Genomic DNA, 21,594 nt, shown 5'->3' with positions numbered 1-21,594 from the left:
CTGGAGAGTGAGGGATTCTGGGTAATGTCATTATGGAGATCATCTACCTGCTGACTGGAGAGTGAGGGATTCTGGGTAATGTCATTATGGAGATCATCTACCTGCTGGCTGGAGAGGTGAGGGATTCTGGGTAATGTCAGTATGGAGATCATCTACCTGCTGACTGGAGAGGTCAGGGATTCTGGGTAATGTCATTATGGAGATCATCTACCTGCTGACTGGAGAGGTGAGGGATTCTGGGTAATGTCACCATGGAGATCATCTACCTGCTGACTGGAGAGGTGAGGGATTCTGGGTAATGTCAGTATGGAGATCATCTACCTGCTGGCTGGAGAGGTGAGGGATTCTGGGTAATGTCACCATGGAGATCATCTACCTGCTGGCTGGAGAGGTGAGGGATTCTGGGTAATGTCATTATGGAGATCATCTACCTGCTGACTGGAGAGGTGAGGGATTCTGGGTAATGTCAGTATGGAGATCATCTACCTGCTGACTGGAGAGGTGAGGGATTCTGGGTAATGTCAGTATGGAGATCATCTACCTGCTGACTGGAGAGGTGAGGGATTCTGGGTAATGTCAGTATGGAGATCATCTACCTGCTGACTGGAGAGGTGAGGGATTCTGGGTAATGTCAGTATGGAGATCATCTACCTGCTGACTGGAGAGGTGAGGGATTCTGGGTAATGTCAGTATGGAGATCATCTACCTGCTGACTGGAGAGGTGAGGGATTCTGGGTAATGTCAGTATGGAGATCATCTACCTGCTGACTGGAGAGGTGAGGGATTCTGGGTAATGTCAGTATGGAGATCATCTACCTGCTGACTGGAGAGGTGAGGGATTCCGGGTAATGTCAGTATGGAGATCATCTACCTGCTGACTGGAGAGGTGAGGGATTCTGGGTAATGTCAGTATGGAGATCATCTACCTGCTGACTGGAGAGGTGAGGGATTCTGGGTAATGTCATTATGGAGATCATCTACCTGCTGACTGGAGAGGTGAGGGATTCTGGGTAATGTCATTATGGAGATCATCTACCTGCTGACTGGAGAGGTGAGGGATTCTGGGTAATGTCACCATGGAGATCATCTACCTGCTGACTGGAGAGGTGAGGGATTCTGGGTAATGTCACCATGGAGATCATCTACCTGCTGGCTGGAGAGGTGAGGGATTCTGGGTAATGTCAGTATGGAGATCATCTACCTGCTGACTGGAGAGGTGAGGGATTCTGGGTAATGTCACCATGGAGATCATCTACCTGCTGGCTGGAGAGGTGAGGGATTCTGGGTAATGTCACCATGGAGATCATCTACCTGCTGGCTGGAGAGGTGAGGGATTCTGGGTAATGTCAGTATGGAGATCATCTACCTGCTGACTGGAGAGGTGAGGGATTCTGGGTAATGTCAGTACGGAGATCATCTACCTGCTGACTGGAGAGGTGAGGGATTCTGGGTAATGTCATTATGGAGATCATCTACCTGCTGACTGGAGAGGTGAGGGATTCTGGGTAATGTCACCATGGAGATCATCTACCTGCTGGCTGGAGAGGTGAGGGATTCTGGGTAATGTCAGTATGGAGATCATCTACCTGCTGACTGGAGAGGTGAGGGATTCTGGGTAATGTCAGTATGGAGATCATCTACCTGCTGACTGGAGAGGTGAGGGATTCTGGGTAATGTCACCATGGAGATCATCTACCTGCTGACTGGAGAGGTGAGGGATTCTGGGTAATGTCAGTATGGAGATCATCTACCTGCTGACTGGAGAGGTGAGGGATTCTGGGTAATGTCACCATGGAGATCATCTACCTGCTGACTGGAGAGGTGAGGGATTCTGGGTAATGTCAGTATGGAGATCATCTACCTGCTGACTGGAGAGGTGAGGGATTCTGGGTAATGTCACCATGGAGATCATCTACCTGCTGGCTGGAGAGGTGAGGGATTCTGGGTAATGTCAGTATGGAGATCATCTACCTGCTGACTGGAGAGGTGAGGGATTCTGGGTAATGTCATTATGGAGATCATCTACCTGCTGACTGGAGAGGTGAGGGATTCTGGGTAATGTCACCATGGAGATCATCTACCTGCTGACTGGAGAGGTGAGGGATTCTGGGTAATGTCAGTATGGAGATCATCTACCTGCTGACTGGAGAGGTGAGGGATTCTGAGTAATGTCACCATGGAGATCATCTACCTGCTGACTGGAGAGGTGAGGGATTCTGGGTAATGTCAGTATGGAGATCATCTACCTGCTGACTGGAGAGGTGAGGGATTCTGGGTAATGTCACCATGGAGATCATCTACCTGCTGACTGGAGAGGTGAGGGATTCTGGGTAATGTCACCATGGAGATCATCTACCTGCTGACTGGAGAGGTGAGGGATTCTGGGTAATGTCACCATGGAGATCGTCTACCTGCTGACTGGAGAGGTGAGGGATTCTGGGTAATGTCATTATGGAGATCATCTACCTGCTGACTGGAGAGGTGAGGGATTCTGGGTAATGTCAGCATGGAGATCATCTACCTGCTGACTGGAGAGGTGAGGGATTCTGGGTAATGTCAGTATGGAGATCATCTACCTGCTGACTGGAGAGGTGAGGGATTCTGGGTAATGTCATTATGGAGATCATCTACCTGCTGACTGGAGAGGTGAGGGATTCTGGGTAATGTCAGTATGGAGATCATCTACCTGCTGACTGGAGAGGTGAGGGATTCTGGGTAATGTCATTATGGAGATCATCTACCTGCTGACTGGAGAGGTGAGGGATTCTGGGTAATGTCAGTATGGAGATCATCTACCTGCTGACTGGAGAGGTGAGGGATTCTGGGTAATGTCAGTATGGAGATCATCTACCTGCTGACTGGAGAGGTGAGGGATTCTGGGTAATGTCAGTATGGAGATCATCTACCTGCTGACTGGAGAGGTGAGGGATTCTGGGTAATGTCACCATGGAGATCATCTACCTGCTGGCTGGAGAGGTGAGGGATTCTGGGTAATGTCAGTATGGAGATCATCTACCTGCTGACTGGAGAGGTGAGGGATTCTGGGTAATGTCATTATGGAGATCATCTACCTGCTGACTGGAGAGGTGAGGGATTCTGGGTAATGTCACCATGGAGATCATCTACCTGCTGACTGGAGAGGTGAGGGATTCTGGGTAATGTCAGTATGGAGATCATCTACCTGCTGACTGGAGAGGTGAGGGATTCTGGGTAATGTCACCATGGAGATCATCTACCTGCTGACTGGAGAGGTGAGGGATTCTGGGTAATGTCATTATGGAGATCATCTACCTGCTGACTGGAGAGGTGAGGGATTCTGGGTAATGTCATTATGGAGATCATCTACCTGCTGACTGGAGAGGTGAGGGATTCTGGGTAATGTCATTATGGAGATCATCTACCTGCTGACTGGAGAGGTGAGGGATTCTGGGTAATGTCAGTATGGAGATCATCTACCTGCTGGCTGGAGAGGTGAGGGATTCTGGGTAATGTCATTATGGAGATCATCTACCTGCTGACTGGAGAGGTGAGGGATTCTGGGTAATGTCACCATGGAGATCATCTACCTGCTGACTGGAGAGGTGAGGGATTCTGGGTAATGTCACCATGGAGATCGTCTACCTGCTGACTGGAGAGGTGAGGGATTCTGGGTAATGTCATTATGGAGATCATCTACCTGCTGGCTGGAGAGGTGAGGGATTCTGGGTAATGTCATTATGGAGATCATCTACCTGCTGACTGGAGAGGTGAGGGATTCTGGGTAATGTCAGTATGGAGATCATCTACCTGCTGACTGGAGAGGTGAGGGATTCTGGGTAATGTCATTATGGAGATCATCTACCTGCTGGCTGGAGAGGTGAGGGATTCTGGGTAATGTCAGTATGGAGATCATCTACCTGCTGACTGGAGAGGTGAGGGATTCTGGGTAATGTCAGTATGGAGATCATCTACCTGCTGACTGGAGAGGTGAGGGATTCTGGGTAATGTCATTATGGAGATCATCTACCTGCTGACTGGAGAGGTGAGGGATTCTGGGTAATGTCAGTATGGAGATCATCTACCTGCTGACTGGAGAGGTGAGGGATTCTGGGTAATGTCAGTATGGAGATCATCTACCTGCTGACTGGAGAGGTGAGGGATTCTGGGTAATGTCATTATGGGGATCATCTACCTGCTGGCTGGAGAGGTGAGGGATTCTGGGTAATGTCAGTATGGAGATCATCTACCTGCTGGCTGGAGAGGTGAGGGATTCTGGGTAATGTCAGTATGGAGATCATCTACCTGCTGGCTGGAGAGGTGAGGGATTCTGGGTAATGTCACCATGGAGATCATCTACCTGCTGGCTGGAGAGGTGAGGGATTCTGGGTAATGTCATTATGGAGATCATCTACCTGCTGACTGGAGAGGTGAGGGATTCTGGGTAATGTCAGTATGGAGATCATCTACCTGCTGACTGGAGAGGTGAGGGATTCTGGGTAATGTCAGTATGGAGATCATCTACCTGCTGACTGGAGAGGTGAGGGATTCTGGGTAATGTCAGTATGGAGATCATCTACCTGCTGACTGGAGAGGTGAGGGATTCTGGGTAATGTCAGTATGGAGATCATCTACCTGCTGACTGGAGAGGTGAGGGATTCTGGGTAATGTCAGTATGGAGATCATCTACCTGCTGACTGGAGAGGTGAGGGATTCTGGGTAATGTCAGTATGGAGATCATCTACCTGCTGACTGGAGAGGTGAGGGATTCTGGGTAATGTCAGTATGGAGATCATCTACCTGCTGACTGGAGAGGTGAGGGATTCTGGGTAATGTCAGTATGGAGATCATCTACCTGCTGACTGGAGAGGTGAGGGATTCTGGGTAATGTCAGTATGGAGATCATCTACCTGCTGACTGGAGAGGTGAGGGATTCTGGGTAATGTCAGTATGGAGATCATCTACCTGCTGACTGGAGAGGTGAGGGATTCTGGGTAATGTCATTATGGAGATCATCTACCTGCTGACTGGAGAGGTGAGGGATTCTGGGTAATGTCACCATGGAGATCATCTACCTGCTGACTGGAGAGGTGAGGGATTCTGGGTAATGTCACCATGGAGATCATCTACCTGCTGGCTGGAGAGGTGAGGGATTCTGGGTAATGTCAGTATGGAGATCATCTACCTGCTGACTGGAGAGGTGAGGGATTCTGGGTAATGTCACCATGGAGATCATCTACCTGCTGGCTGGAGAGGTGAGGGATTCTGGGTAATGTCACCATGGAGATCATCTACCTGCTGGCTGGAGAGGTGAGGGATTCTGGGTAATGTCAGTATGGAGATCATCTACCTGCTGACTGGAGAGGTGAGGGATTCTGGGTAATGTCAGTACGGAGATCATCTACCTGCTGACTGGAGAGGTGAGGGATTCTGGGTAATGTCATTATGGAGATCATCTACCTGCTGACTGGAGAGGTGAGGGATTCTGGGTAATGTCACCATGGAGATCATCTACCTGCTGGCTGGAGAGGTGAGGGATTCTGGGTAATGTCAGTATGGAGATCATCTACCTGCTGACTGGAGAGGTGAGGGATTCTGGGTAATGTCAGTATGGAGATCATCTACCTGCTGACTGGAGAGGTGAGGGATTCTGGGTAATGTCACCATGGAGATCATCTACCTGCTGACTGGAGAGGTGAGGGATTCTGGGTAATGTCAGTATGGAGATCATCTACCTGCTGACTGGAGAGGTGAGGGATTCTGGGTAATGTCACCATGGAGATCATCTACCTGCTGACTGGAGAGGTGAGGGATTCTGGGTAATGTCAGTATGGAGATCATCTACCTGCTGACTGGAGAGGTGAGGGATTCTGGGTAATGTCACCATGGAGATCATCTACCTGCTGGCTGGAGAGGTGAGGGATTCTGGGTAATGTCAGTATGGAGATCATCTACCTGCTGACTGGAGAGGTGAGGGATTCTGGGTAATGTCATTATGGAGATCATCTACCTGCTGACTGGAGAGGTGAGGGATTCTGGGTAATGTCACCATGGAGATCATCTACCTGCTGACTGGAGAGGTGAGGGATTCTGGGTAATGTCAGTATGGAGATCATCTACCTGCTGACTGGAGAGGTGAGGGATTCTGGGTAATGTCACCATGGAGATCATCTACCTGCTGACTGGAGAGGTGAGGGATTCTGGGTAATGTCAGTATGGAGATCATCTACCTGCTGACTGGAGAGGTGAGGGATTCTGGGTAATGTCACCATGGAGATCATCTACCTGCTGACTGGAGAGGTGAGGGATTCTGGGTAATGTCACCATGGAGATCATCTACCTGCTGACTGGAGAGGTGAGGGATTCTGGGTAATGTCACCATGGAGATCGTCTACCTGCTGACTGGAGAGGTGAGGGATTCTGGGTAATGTCATTATGGAGATCATCTACCTGCTGACTGGAGAGGTGAGGGATTCTGGGTAATGTCAGCATGGAGATCATCTACCTGCTGACTGGAGAGGTGAGGGATTCTGGGTAATGTCAGTATGGAGATCATCTACCTGCTGACTGGAGAGGTGAGGGATTCTGGGTAATGTCATTATGGAGATCATCTACCTGCTGACTGGAGAGGTGAGGGATTCTGGGTAATGTCAGTATGGAGATCATCTACCTGCTGACTGGAGAGGTGAGGGATTCTGGGTAATGTCATTATGGAGATCATCTACCTGCTGACTGGAGAGGTGAGGGATTCTGGGTAATGTCAGTATGGAGATCATCTACCTGCTGACTGGAGAGGTGAGGGATTCTGGGTAATGTCAGTATGGAGATCATCTACCTGCTGACTGGAGAGGTGAGGGATTCTGGGTAATGTCAGTATGGAGATCATCTACCTGCTGACTGGAGAGGTGAGGGATTCTGGGTAATGTCACCATGGAGATCATCTACCTGCTGGCTGGAGAGGTGAGGGATTCTGGGTAATGTCAGTATGGAGATCATCTACCTGCTGACTGGAGAGGTGAGGGATTCTGGGTAATGTCATTATGGAGATCATCTACCTGCTGACTGGAGAGGTGAGGGATTCTGGGTAATGTCACCATGGAGATCATCTACCTGCTGACTGGAGAGGTGAGGGATTCTGGGTAATGTCAGTATGGAGATCATCTACCTGCTGACTGGAGAGGTGAGGGATTCTGGGTAATGTCACCATGGAGATCATCTACCTGCTGACTGGAGAGGTGAGGGATTCTGGGTAATGTCATTATGGAGATCATCTACCTGCTGACTGGAGAGGTGAGGGATTCTGGGTAATGTCATTATGGAGATCATCTACCTGCTGACTGGAGAGGTGAGGGATTCTGGGTAATGTCATTATGGAGATCATCTACCTGCTGACTGGAGAGGTGAGGGATTCTGGGTAATGTCAGTATGGAGATCATCTACCTGCTGGCTGGAGAGGTGAGGGATTCTGGGTAATGTCATTATGGAGATCATCTACCTGCTGACTGGAGAGGTGAGGGATTCTGGGTAATGTCACCATGGAGATCATCTACCTGCTGACTGGAGAGGTGAGGGATTCTGGGTAATGTCACCATGGAGATCGTCTACCTGCTGACTGGAGAGGTGAGGGATTCTGGGTAATGTCATTATGGAGATCATCTACCTGCTGGCTGGAGAGGTGAGGGATTCTGGGTAATGTCATTATGGAGATCATCTACCTGCTGACTGGAGAGGTGAGGGATTCTGGGTAATGTCAGTATGGAGATCATCTACCTGCTGACTGGAGAGGTGAGGGATTCTGGGTAATGTCATTATGGAGATCATCTACCTGCTGGCTGGAGAGGTGAGGGATTCTGGGTAATGTCAGTATGGAGATCATCTACCTGCTGACTGGAGAGGTGAGGGATTCTGGGTAATGTCAGTATGGAGATCATCTACCTGCTGACTGGAGAGGTGAGGGATTCTGGGTAATGTCATTATGGAGATCATCTACCTGCTGACTGGAGAGGTGAGGGATTCTGGGTAATGTCAGTATGGAGATCATCTACCTGCTGACTGGAGAGGTGAGGGATTCTGGGTAATGTCAGTATGGAGATCATCTACCTGCTGACTGGAGAGGTGAGGGATTCTGGGTAATGTCATTATGGAGATCATCTACCTGCTGACTGGAGAGGTGAGGGATTCTGGGTAATGTCATTATGGAGATCATCTACCTGCTGGCTGGAGAGGTGAGGGATTCTGGGTAATGTCATTATGGAGATCATCTACCTGCTGACTGGAGAGGTGAGGGATTCTGGGTAATGTCAGTATGGAGATCATCTACCTGCTGACTGGAGAGGTGAGGGATTCTGGGTAATGTCATTATGGAGATCATCTACCTGCTGGCTGGAGAGGTGAGGGATTCTGGGTAATGTCAGTATGGAGATCATCTACCTGCTGACTGGAGAGGTGAGGGATTCTGGGTAATGTCAGTATGGAGATCATCTACCTGCTGACTGGAGAGGTGAGGGATTCTGGGTAATGTCATTATGGAGATCATCTACCTGCTGACTGGAGAGGTGAGGGATTCTGGGTAATGTCAGTATGGAGATCATCTACCTGCTGACTGGAGAGGTGAGGGATTCTGGGTAATGTCATTATGGAGATCATCTACCTGCTGACTGGAGAGGTGAGGGATTCTGGGTAATGTCATTATGGAGATCATCTACCTGCTGGCTGGAGAGGTGAGGGATTCTGGGTAATGTCATTATGGAGATCATCTACCTGCTGACTGGAGAGGTGAGGGATTCTGGGTAATGTCAGTATGGAGATCATCTACCTGCTGACTGGAGAGGTGAGGGATTCTGGGTAATGTCATTATGGAGATCATCTACCTGCTGGCTGGAGAGGTGAGGGATTCTGGGTAATGTCAGTATGGAGATCATCTACCTGCTGACTGGAGAGGTGAGGGATTCTGGGTAATGTCAGTATGGAGATCATCTACCTGCTGACTGGAGAGGTGAGGGATTCTGGGTAATGTCAATATGGAGATCATCTACCTGCTGACTGGAGAGGTGAGGGATTCTGGGTAATGTCAGTATGGAGATCATCTACCTGCTGACTGGAGAGGTGAGGGATTCTGGGTAATGTCATTATGGAGATCATCTACCTGCTGACTGGAGAGGTGAGGGATGTTTAGAAGTTTATATAATTCCCTAGCACTATCTAGTAATTTTTTAACATTAAAATGTTTTCATATTCTGAAATAATTTTAAAAGTTTATCCAAAATTATGAAATCATTTGGAAAGCTTAAATCGAGGCCCAAGGTATTTATATAATTTGGTTGACGAAAGCTGCTAACTAATTGATGGACTTTACCCAAAGAAAATAGAAAATATTTTTTTCTCCCAAGTGATTTGTGTTATTGTCTCCCAATGTAGGATTATGTCCTTGTCAAGAAATTCAGTGACCGTATCACACAGAACAGCATTCCATGTGTATCCAAAGGATCCTGCAGGACCCAGCTCCCCAGCACGGTGCCCCCATCTCGTTCCCTGATCCATGAGAGAAACCATGATCAGAAGATCCTGGAACTGACCAATCGGATCATTGAGCTGCTGACTGGAGAGGTGAGGTTGCTGGTAATGGGACACTGGACGGTGACTGTGTCATTGTGTGTATCAGGTTCCTATAAGGTGTGAGGATGTCACTGTCTATTTCTCCATGCAGGAGTGGGACTATATAGACGGACAGACGGATGTGATGATTGAGAATCGGCAGAAATGTATCTCTCTTGGTAAGTGCATGTTTTAAATAGGAAACACAATCACCTCAACAAATATCTGCTACAAATGTGTAGTGGGGATGCATGTCTCGCAGACACACACATTTGTCACATTATTGTGACCATATTTTGTTATCCAAATTCTACAAAACTATTTTTCTGTATGTCATCAATAAGTGCTAAAGCAATTTGCTGTACAGATGTAATATGCCTAATTGACACTTTCAGTCTACATGTGGTTGGCTTGCCAATTATTCAAGGATAGATAAATTCCCTCTCCTTCCGAATTATTGTTATTATTATTGGTAACAGCATTTTCTGCAGTGCAGTTATACAGTGTGGGTTTTTCACAACCAGCAATTGGCAAAAAAAGTTATGTTGCTAGTTATAGGGGGTGAGGAAGGTCCTGCTCAAATGAGCTTTTAACATGTTTTTCGTTTTTTGGAATGTGTGATCAAATCATACATACAAAGTTAGATAAAAATAACAAATGTAATAATAGATACAACTGGTTATTTTTATAGTCTAATTGTGAACAGCTCATTAATGGGACACTATAGGCACCCAGGCCACTTCCAGTAAAATGCTTGCCTAGGGGGAGGGCCTAATGCGCTTGCAGCACTAATGCTTGCATACACATTAGGCGCCCCTATCAGGTGACATCGGAGGAGGTGGAGCGCCGACCCAGCACCAAGGGACATCTGTGCTGGAATCGGGTAAGTTACTAAATGTTGTTGTTTTTTAACCCTTTACATGCCGGATAAAGAAGGCATGAGGATGGGAGGAACTAGATGACTCTTAAGTTTTAGGAATACATGTTTGTATTCCGAACACTATAGATTCCCTGTGACAAAACCCCTGTTTTGTGGATATCAGTCCCCTTTTTTTTCCGTATGATGTTCGCACATTTAGCCCTATTTATTCCCTTTTATTTTACCGAATAAACAAACAGCCAGACCACACGCAATGGGAGTGTGCAGCCTGTTAACCTCCCAGAAGCTGTGGTTAACCGCAACTAATTGACGAATGGCTGGGTGGTCGTGTTTGTATGAACGAACACATGATGGTGGCCATCTTAAACTGTCGAACGCCCAGCGGTGTGTGGTCGTCGACCGCATGGAACTGTTTTCGGTCACTGTTTCATACGAACACCGCTTGGGCCTCCAAACTTCCATCTCTTCGTTTCAGTTTATACGAACACCGCGCCGTTCGGTAACTTAATAACTCACAAACTAGACCGACCCTGATAGCTAAAAGCCATGGAACTAATTATGGACAGATTTATGCCAAACGGTCGGTGAAAACCCTTTAACTCCATGGCGATTCGACTGTGTTCAGGGGATCTGAGTGCTGTTCGATATATTGAGCACTCAGATCCAAGCTATCTGGGGATATGTCGAATGTGAGGTTCCAGTTTGGTGAAATATGAGTTATGTATTTCAATGTGTTTTTTTTACATTTATAACTTGGAAATATTTTCTGTATCTGGAGATAATTGTTTACTACGGCCACTTAACTCAATTGTCTCCAGGATAGAGAGGAGGGATTTTACTGTTTCTGTGGGAGTGTTTTCACATTGTATTGTAGTTTGATTGGCTACTGTAAATTGTATTCCAGTCCTCCACAAGGTCCATGTGGGAGTATCCCTTGCTGGAGGACCTGCATAAAAGGCCGAGCTGTGGCAACCATTAAACAGATCGTTTTACCCCTTCATGAAGTCTTGGCTCATGTTTGGGGGATTGGGAGCTATAATTCACTACACCTTCTGCTACACTTGGATTTTGGGATATTTTGCACGGATATACTCAGCTTGAGTATAGGGGATCCGTTACATTCCCATTAAACAATAGGCACATAAACATAGTTTGATTCGTTGACATGACACATTAGTAATAATACATTATATGCCCTGTAACTGAATCCCCCATACTCCGACCGAGTACCTTCCGTTGATGGACGCTTCCTAGCTTGCGCCGAGGACCACAAGCACCGCACCAGACAGCACAACCACCGCAAACTCCACAACCGCTGTAGCTTAACTGGCGTCTCGCCGTCTTCCTTCCACCCTGGATCAGCTTCTGTCCTCCAGGACCGTGTGGGAAAGACCTCTTCCTTCCACCCTGAATGAACCTCCAGAATCCAGGACTGTGTGGGGAAGACCTCTTCTCCAGAAGAGTGTATCAGGAACAGCTCTTAGAAGAGCTAAGTGATTAAAAGCTCAAGGGAGTATGCAGAGCATAGCAATCCCCAGTGTGATATAGCAGTTCCCTCCAATCACGAGACAAGAGTACGTGTTGAGGGTCAAGAAGATCTGTTTTACTTGGCACCAAAGGGCCTTCTTTTATGAAGGTTTTACAGATACAGTACCGCCCACAGGGTTTTGTAAAATAACCAATAAAGCAAACCCTACAGTAAAACCACATCCATTCACTCCCACAAAATCCTCCCCTCTGCCTGTGATATAATTACTGCACACAATGGGTTAATGTAATTATCACAGGCAGGAAAAATATACTTTTTACACATACACTGTAACTTAAAATATACATCCAATCGTCAAAACATAAATTTTCAGAACCAGCATACTTTAAATATAAACATAACCAAAATTCAGCCAAATCCGTCCATTACTTAAAAAGTTAGCTGGAAGTCCTTTATGACCGACCGCAAGCACATTTTCATGCCCAAAACAGTTCCATGGATTTCGGCTGTGCGGTCGGTCTATTTTACACTGAAAAAATGACGAGTGTTCTTCGAACGGGACTTAGTCTCCAGCCACAGTGTCGAAGTGCAGGAGAAGGTAGGGGTCAGCGGTGTTCGTTGAAATGTGTAGCTGATTTCAGTTCCATGGATTTGGCTACATATTCCGCTGACCTCGTTTGAATGAACAAAGATGGCCACCGCCACGGTCGGCAATTTACCTACAGCAGCCTCCCAGCCTGGGAGGTAAATTGCCTGCACACTTCCACTTCTGGGTGGTCCGCCTGTGTGGTACTTGGTTCAGTAAGCCCCATTTACTGAACCAAGTGTAAAGAAGCCATGAATAAAGTACTTTAACCAAGTCAGGGGACACAGGCTTAAAGGGGCAGTGTCCCAAACACGTCTGAGTACACAGTCCCCGGGCCATAGTTACAGGGGAGGAGGCTGGCAAGCAAGCCTCTCCGGGACCAAGTGGCAAAGGCCACTTTGTCACATGCCCTGTAACGGAGCTCCCCGCCAAGGACCACTTCCTAGCTGGAACAGGGGACAAACTGCAGTACTTCTGCCCACAGTCGCCGTGGCTTGACTAGGGCCCTGGAACCTCTCCTTCCTGGAGTCGAATGGGGAGTTAGCTGTAGACACCCCCAGGCACTGGACGAAACTCAGTCCTGGGAGCGCTAGTCTTTACAAGGACTTTCCCCGCTGAATCTCCTGCAAGCTGGAACAGCAGACACAGAAGTAAATCTTCTTTCCCTCCAATAAAAGGACGACACACACCGTTTTGGAGTATAAGCTGGAATAGAATTTTAATGGTGCCACACTGGCCTTTTATGCAAGTTTCCCAACAAGGGTGACACCCAGGTGGACCTTGTTGGGCACAGCGAGTCATACAGTGAGACACTCCCATACACAAACAATAGAATCCCTCCTCTGTACTTGGGAGGATAATTGAATCGGGAACTGTACTAATTTAACCCAATTATCTCCAAGCACAGAAAAACATACAATTTTATGAAACCCCAAAATGTACCTTAAAACCCCATAAAAGTTACATCTAATGATAGCCTAGATCTGGGTGAATTACAAATCCAAAAATCACCCAGATCGGTTCAGGGGTTCAGGAAGTTCCTGGAAGTCATTTATTTGACCGACCGCAAGCATGGCCCTATGCCCAAAACAGTTCCAGAGAATCAGGGCTTGCGGTCGGTCTAGTTCGGTTGTTTAAAAACGAACAAACTACCAAACAGAGTCAATAGTCTTACTCTGGAGCTTGGTCCCTTCATCCAGACGAATGATCTCACCGAACAGTGCCCTTCTAACTTGTATAAAACTGAACGCAGGCGATGATGGAAATCCAGTGGTGTTCGGGAGTTTCTGTATCCAATTTCAGTTCCATAAGATTCATGCCCAAACACCGCTGCCTGTGAACAAGATGGCCACCACCTCGTGGTTGTTCATAGGAGTTGCGGCCACCCAGACGAACAATTGGAACACTTCGGTGAAAAACGTTCCAAGTAGTTAATAGGTGTTAAGCTCCAGGCTGGTCTCTGTTTGTGCGGTTGTTCGGTAAACGAACCATATAATCCCAATTGCACTAACAGAGACTTTTACATTATTTTTCCAGAGGGTCCATAGTCTGTGGGCAGGAGGCTGGCAAGCAGTCTCCTCCAGAGGCTCGTGGCAAACTCAGGTAAAAAGGGGATTTTGTCACATGCCCTCTGTGATGTTACCTTTTGTTATGGATTTCTTACACTCCACCTGAGTAAATCCGTGCAGCGTCTCCCGAAATCCGAGTAAATGCAAAGGTGTTGTGAAATATAGCTCCCAAGCATGAGCCAAGACTTCATGAAGGGGTAAAACGATCTGTTTATTGATGGACACAGCTCGGCCTTTTATGCAGGTCTTCCAACAAGGGTTACTCCCACAGGGGCCTTGTGGAAGACCGTGACAAAATACAGAGACCAATCAATTTGCAGCAAAATATAACACACTCCCACATGAAGAGGAAAATCCCTCCTCTCTAGCCTGGAGATAATTGGGTTAAGTGTCCTGAGCAAACTTAATTATCTCCAGGTAGAGAGAATATTTCTATTTTACAACAGTAACATAAATGCATTAAAATGTATTCCTTTATTTTTCCCGAATGGAACCCTCTCATTCGACATATCCCCAGATAGCTTGGGTCTGAGCGCTTAATATAGTCAAACAGCGCTCAGATAACACGAACACAGTCAAATCGCCATGGAGCTAAAGAGTTCTGTTCTCCGACAGTTCATATGAAATATGTCCAGCAATAGCTCCATGGATTGAGCTTAATTCCTTGTTAACTCTGAATCCAACTATAGATATCAAAGTAACAACACATTTTATTTTACACTTGAGTCTGAGAGATTTGTATCTTGACTGTTCTTGTCAGAGCCTCTTTTTGATTGTGTTAAATTGATCCTGATGTGAGAAGTTTACTTATTGGTTTGTTGTTTATATAATTATCACATATGACAAGCTATGATGTAAGGCTTACATAATATACACAATTTCATCTTGTGCACATGCTTTCAGATATAACTGTATGTTTTTCATACATAAAACACTTGTTTCCAACAGATTCACCTGAATTCAAAAATTTATCGGCAGCATTTCAAGCAGCCGATTCTGTAAAGGACACAAATACTGCCACCCATGACAAGGGGAAATTATGGTGTGTTGAAGAGCATCAAGAAAACCCTAACATTCCAACATTCACATCGCATAGACAGTCAGAAGATAGAGTGTCTCCTATTGAGAAGTATTCATCCTCAATTATTCTTCCACCCACAGATCATCCACAGACAGAATATCCATCTAATATTAAGGATGAATCAACCTCATGTAAAGGAGGAAATCTCACAGACATTTCTACAACAACAGAACAAAGACAGACCAAACATACATGTACTATCAAGGAAGAATCAGCCTCATGTGGAGAAGGACATCTCACAGATTCTGACATTCATTCAATCAAAGAACATGCGCAGATCGTATGTCCGGCTCCCAACATTGAAGAAGGAACTTCAACCTCATGTGAAGAAGGGAATCTGACAGAATATAACCATCGTGTCTCAGCTTATATTAGAGAACATAATAAAACCTCTAACCTCAAAACAAATGATATCTCTCCTCAGAAAGCATGCACCACTAAGACTTTCAGTTGCTCCGAATGTGAGGAATGCTTCACTAACAGTTCGGATCTGATCCAACATGAGACTATTCACAGAGGAAAGATGGTAGTGTGTTCAGATTGTGGGAAACGTTTTCACTTTAAATCTCAGCTTCTTAGACATCAAAGAACACACACTGGGGAGAAACCTTTTTCCTGCCCTGATTGTGACAAATGTTTCACCCAGTATTCTCATTTTGTTCTTCATAAGAGAACACACACAGGAGAGAAACCATTTCTCTGTTCTGAATGCGGTAAAGATTTTATTAGCAATTCACACCTTGTTAGACATAAGAGGACTCACACTGGAGAAAAGCCATTTGAGTGTTCTTATTGCAGAAAATGCTTTAATAATAAAGCAAATCTTGTTAAACATTATCAGATTCATACAGGGGAGAAACCCTTTTCATGTTATGAATGTTCAAGATGTTTCACACAAAAATCAGATCTTATTAATCACCTTCGAATTCATACTGGGGAGAAACCTTATTCCTGTTCTCTTTGCGGCAAATGTTTTGGACGTAAGACTACTCTTTATAGGCATCTGAGAATTCATGTAGGTGCAAAACCAATATCTTTTATTTGACATTTGAATATGTATTATTTTTCTCACCAGTGGCTACATTAGTAACATTGCAGAGATAAATAGATTCTCAGTTTCATGCGACTTGAAGAGCATTGGGTACCTGTGCTGAGTGACAGAACTGTTATTTTGCCAAATGTAGACAGAGAGGATGCAGACGGAATTATTAAAGATGTTATGACACTAAGCATCAGTAAAGGCTATCCTTGTGCCGTGAGAGAAAAATAAGGAATTCTAATAAAAATGATGGGCGTGCATTAACAACTGGCCAATTCATACTAATAGTTCTTCCGTTGATAGTTATGCTTTGGGGTTTGTTTACCTTACAGCAGACCAACAAACCAGCACTACAAGGAGAAATATGGAGACAAGGGCTTAGCCTGGGACACCCTATAGAACAGGAATTTATTGCTTTGGAGGGAAACCATCTCACACTGTTTAGAGGAGACAATCCTGTTTCACAGGTGGAAACTCTTCTCTTGTAACCTAGTCAAGGTTTGACTTCTTACCTGTTATCTGCCAAGCATCACTCCCTGCCAGACAGAAGACAATGAGCTAGCCATGTCCTGCTTTACTAGCCCTGATCCTGCTTAGGAGCCTCTAGCTTTCTGTAAAAAAAAAAAAAAAGGTAGCAAAGGCTGGGAGGCCACCTGGCAGACCCCAGGTAAGAAGTCAAACCATTCTAGAATGGTTTCACTACTTAGAATTCTGGGCACCACAGCACTTTTGGCACCATAAGCACTACAGTGTGCTGTAATGGTTATTGCACATGGAGTGTTCCTTTAGCCTGTGTTATAAAAAAAGAAAAATACTCAAAATTAGCAAACTGACTGTAAGGAGGCAGATGTCTGCAATGAATGTAGTTTGATAGAGAGAGTTCTTTGTACATTAAAGGATCACTATCGTGTCAGGAAAACAAAGCGGTTTTCCTGACACTATAGTGCCCTGAGTGTGCCCCCACCCTCAGGGTCCCCCTTCAGCAGCTTACCTTAATCCAGCACCGGGCTCCCTCGGCGCTAGTGACCTCTCCTCCCCCGCCGGCGTCAGCTTTCCCATGGACGCTCTGCACGATGGATGCGAAAATATGCCTCCAGCGTCGCAGATGCGCCTCTAGTGGCTGTCCAGAAGACAGCCACTAGAGGCTGCATTAACCCTGCAAATTAACATAGCGGTTTCTCTGAAACTGCTATGTTTACATGTGAAGGGTTAAAACCTGAGGGACCTGGCACCCAGACCACTTAATTAAGCCAAAGTGGTCTGGGTGCCTATAGTGTCCCTTTAATAATAACAGATCTGTGGTTTTAAAACCGATATATTAAAATGGTTAAGCCTGATGTAGGATGTGTTTTATGCCCTTTTCATTGTGTAAAGTTGTTTTATATAACAGGTTTTCATTTGTTAGCTTTATTTTTTAATTCGAGATACTCATTTCTAAGTTATAAGCTATAGGTTAGTAGGCCACATGTTATGTATAGATTAAACAAGGTTTGTAAAATGAAATGTCTGCTGTTGTATTGATATTGGAATCAGGAAGTATAATTACAAACCATGTTTGGTGGAAAACGGTGTTAATGGGTGTTTGCCTCCAGAGCGAAGCAAGTTAGTGACTTTTAGAGTACCAGACCAGCTTCTTGAAATCTCCAGCTTCTGCATGAGTTGTTTATCCTCTTCTTTCAATATCAATCCCTTCTTTTTTAGGACTTCATTCTCAACAATAGAACCTAAACAAAGGCCCTGGTATGGTTGTAGCACATTGACATATATACCATTCAAAACATAGCATAGGGCCTATGGGTGTTACCCTAACCACCATGGCTACTTCTGCTTTTAGAAGTGGTTATGGTGGTAGGAATCTGTATGTGCAGCATTTCTGCTTGAAACTCTGTACATACAGAGATTTTTGAAGTTTTTGTAACGTCCTGCTCTGTTCTGTGGAGATGTCTGGCCTTGGCTTCTGGTATCCAGTACTTTTGTTTCAATTCTTGTTTGGTTTTTCTTGGTGATACCGGAGAAACTGACGGAAGCCAAGCACAGAGAGATGGACACAGGTTTCTTCAGGAAGGGATTCTTTATTCGGTTCACCGATCGGGACTCAGAGGGACTAATGTCACCAAAATACAACAGGTTCTGAGCCCCGGACAATAGTGCAGGCTCCTTATATAGGCACATAACTCCTCCCATATTAAGCTCCACCCGCACATTCTCTTAACCAATCAAAACAAATAAGAATTAACTTCCTGCTTGACCGCATGGCCTGTCCAGCACAATGGAGGAGGGGAATACTACATCCTGTATGCTTGCACATGCTCCGTACACTACTGATCGTATCTTGCCACGTGCAACCAACCGACCGATACGTCAGCATATGCACGTACACATGCCACGTGGTAATCTCGGCCTACTAAATTTATTTTTACTGAGATTCCACCACATTGGCTTTTGGTTTTCTTTATGCTGGGATTTCTGGGTTCATTCCTATAGTCCGTCCCTGGATTTCCCCGTCTCCAGGTTTCCTTTAAATGTTTGTTTTATGTTGCCACACCCGTTTGTTTCCATCTTTCATTATGTTTGTGTTCCTGCAGGCAGCTGCTCACTGCTTCTGTCCTTTCTTGCAGGTAAGTGCTATATTTGTGTTCTGAATCTGTGGATGTTTTAGTATACATTAGGCAGTGAAGAACCTGCCAGATATGGGGTACATTGGCGTTGTTGGCAGGCTTATGCAATTTATGATCATATAGTGTGACTAAATCCATATGATTTCCATATGTAGTACTTAGTTATTTCTCCTCTTGTTTTGCCTATGTTATCCTGTCTTGTTGTAGTTTGTATACCCAGCCCATGTACAGTCCTGTCCAGTCATGCCCATGTTATGTTCATGTTTTCCTCATGTCTTGTCTATATGTTCTGGGTTTAGCTTACTATCCTTCTCTGGTTCTGGGTTCTCCTAGTTTTGTCTTGTTTTCATGTTTGGTACCTATCTCTAGTCTTGCCTTGTTTCTAGTACTGGATACAATCTTGCTGCAGAGCCTCCCAATTCAGCTCCTGCGAGGTCTGCTAATTTCCACGCTCCTAGTTCCTGGTATCCGCTTAAGCTGATTCAGGGTCTTGGTATGTGGCTGCACAAACGCTGGTGCTCAACACCAGGGGGCGTGCGTTTACCCTGCACCAGACCCTGCTAATCCACCTCCACACTGTGACTCCTACTCTGAACATCAGGCATACTGGGTCCCGGTCTGCTCCGCCGCCCAGATAGTGTCTGGGTCCCGGGCACCGGACCGCCACCCTGACAGTTTTGTTTCTAGAGCACAACTGCAAGAGGAAGTCTGAAACACCTTTCACCCTGTTGCGGTCATTTCCAGTCCTACCCGCCTTCCTCCATTTCTTAATACTGCTTCGAGGGTAGCGGTGAGATCAGACATGGCGTGGAAGGAGGCAGTCAGCGAAATAATGTGGTTAGAATAAAACGCACAGTGCTCCCAGTCTCCAGAGAAAAGTATTAAATAATATACATGCTCACATGGAAACACACACTCAGACACTATCTTACACAATATCACACCAAAAGGGGAAAAATTGTGGCTCTGGCTGCCCTAATAATGAATCCAGAAAAGAGGCACCAGAATAATTCCAGGGCAGATTCAGTCAGTGAACCAGTGAGGTCAGAATAAAAATCATAGTAAAGCAGCTATCCAAATTAAAGACTTAATCTACTCAGATTGCAAAGTATTGGAAACATAGACACTCACCTTTCACACACAGACACACACACACTCAGAAACTCACATACTCTCCCATTTGCATGGACACACACAGAAGTTAACATACATTTTTTCACACAGTGTATGAGTGAGAGATTGAGAGTGTATATTTTTTATTTTTTTTTAAATTGACTTCTAAATCTGAAGCTGCCTCACTGTTGTTGTTTTTTTTTTTTTAACTGAATGGTTCAATGACTGGCCCTACCTTTGTGGAAAGTCTGTCCAGTGGGTTTGTACCAGCTAAGACAGACACTCTCTCACACACAGACACATGCAAACACTATCGCACAGACAAATACTCTCTCACACTGTCATGATTACCAATCTGCGAACTCCCTCGGAGTCACTTCCGGGTTTCGCTGATCGGGCTTCACCCATGCGTCTGACGTCACTCTGACTATTCTTCAACCTTCTCCAACAAGCTAAGTTCTTTGATTATTGTACTACAAGGAATTGATACTATGTCTTAAAATTTCGGTCACCTCCCTCCAAAGGGAAATCTCAGCCATTAATCAAGCTAGTTTTTTGTACTTAGGTCTCCCCCGTTGGCGGGATTCAGGTAAGTCACTGAAGGGGTTTTATCCCCTTCAGCATCATGGGATGAGGGTTTGGAGGGAGAGGGGACATGTAGGGTCCTGCAGTGCCAGGAAAACTGATATGTTTTCCTGGCACTGGAGAGTCCTTTTAAGCTAGCTATTATCACAACTTGGATCTTTTAGCCTAGATATACAAATCTTCACAGATTAGGGAATAACCCTGACACTTCTCTAGTCCTCCTTGCCCTGTAGTCAAACTCTTTGTACTATCGTATATCCCACAAGGACTACAATATCATACAGTAACCAGGCACCAGAGCAGTATATCTTGCATATGCTACCAAATATTAGTCCTAGCAATTAGTGGAGCAAGTTAGTTGTGCAGGTTTTGTAAAAATAATACCTGATGACTATCGAGTGCCTGAACTGTTGCACCTTTGGTAACAGAGACACCAGGGCTATATTGTCAACGCACCCAATAGGGAATAATGAACATCAGAATTTCCAAACATTTCAGAATCTTTCAGACAAATTTCGGGTCATCTAAATTTATAATTACAGAATTTTGACTGAACTAAAGTACCACAATGAAACTTAAAATTAACCAATTTTCTCTTCCTATGCATGTCTAATAGATTTCTATTCAGATTATTGTATTACAATGATATTAAAGTTAATATTGAAACTATTGTGCATGCAGTGCTAGAATGGGTGATGATTAAATTCATATATATAAACATATAAACATTCTGCTTGTCTCTAAAGACTTTCTCTGTTATTTTTGCTCCCCCCCCCTTATTTTATTGATACCCACCCAAAAGTCTTGCTTGACCAATCCTCACCTCTTATGTGCATCTCCATTCCATAGATTTTATTGCAGTCCTGTTTTGACCCTATCATCCCTGTCTTCCACAGTCAGAGTTTTAAAAGACCACTTCTATCAAACCTGAACAGTGCTCAGGGTCCCACCCACCCCAGTGCTCAGGGTCCCACCCACCCCTCCCCAACACCACCCCACCCCATGTTTCTTACTACATTTATAGATAGAATCCCTCACACAACTTTAGATAACTCCAAATAGCAG

At 45.4% G+C, this 21,594-nt stretch overlaps 1 protein-coding gene across 1 annotated transcript in view; it reads left to right on the top strand.

Annotated features, from left to right (window-relative positions):
- LOC134574879 (zinc finger protein 605-like) overlaps positions 1-17,583 on the top strand; it is a 67,635-nt gene extending 50,052 nt beyond the window's left edge. Inside the window, exons 7-9 of the mRNA XM_063433927.1 lie at positions 9,394-9,582; positions 9,638-9,749; positions 15,042-17,583. Of these exons, the coding sequence (XP_063289997.1) occupies positions 9,394-9,582; positions 9,638-9,749; positions 15,042-16,219 (1,479 nt within the window). The 3' untranslated portion in view covers positions 16,220-17,583. The remainder of the gene's footprint in view (positions 1-9,393; positions 9,583-9,637; positions 9,750-15,041) is intronic.
- The last annotated feature ends 4,011 nt before the right edge of the window (positions 17,584-21,594 follow it).

The sequence above is a fragment of the Pelobates fuscus genome, chromosome 10 (genome assembly GCF_036172605.1).
Source record: "Pelobates fuscus isolate aPelFus1 chromosome 10, aPelFus1.pri, whole genome shotgun sequence".
NCBI classification, from domain to species: domain Eukaryota; kingdom Metazoa; phylum Chordata; class Amphibia; order Anura; family Pelobatidae; genus Pelobates; species Pelobates fuscus.
Note: the sequence above shows the minus strand (reverse complement) of the source record. Positions and strands in the feature narration are given on the sequence as shown.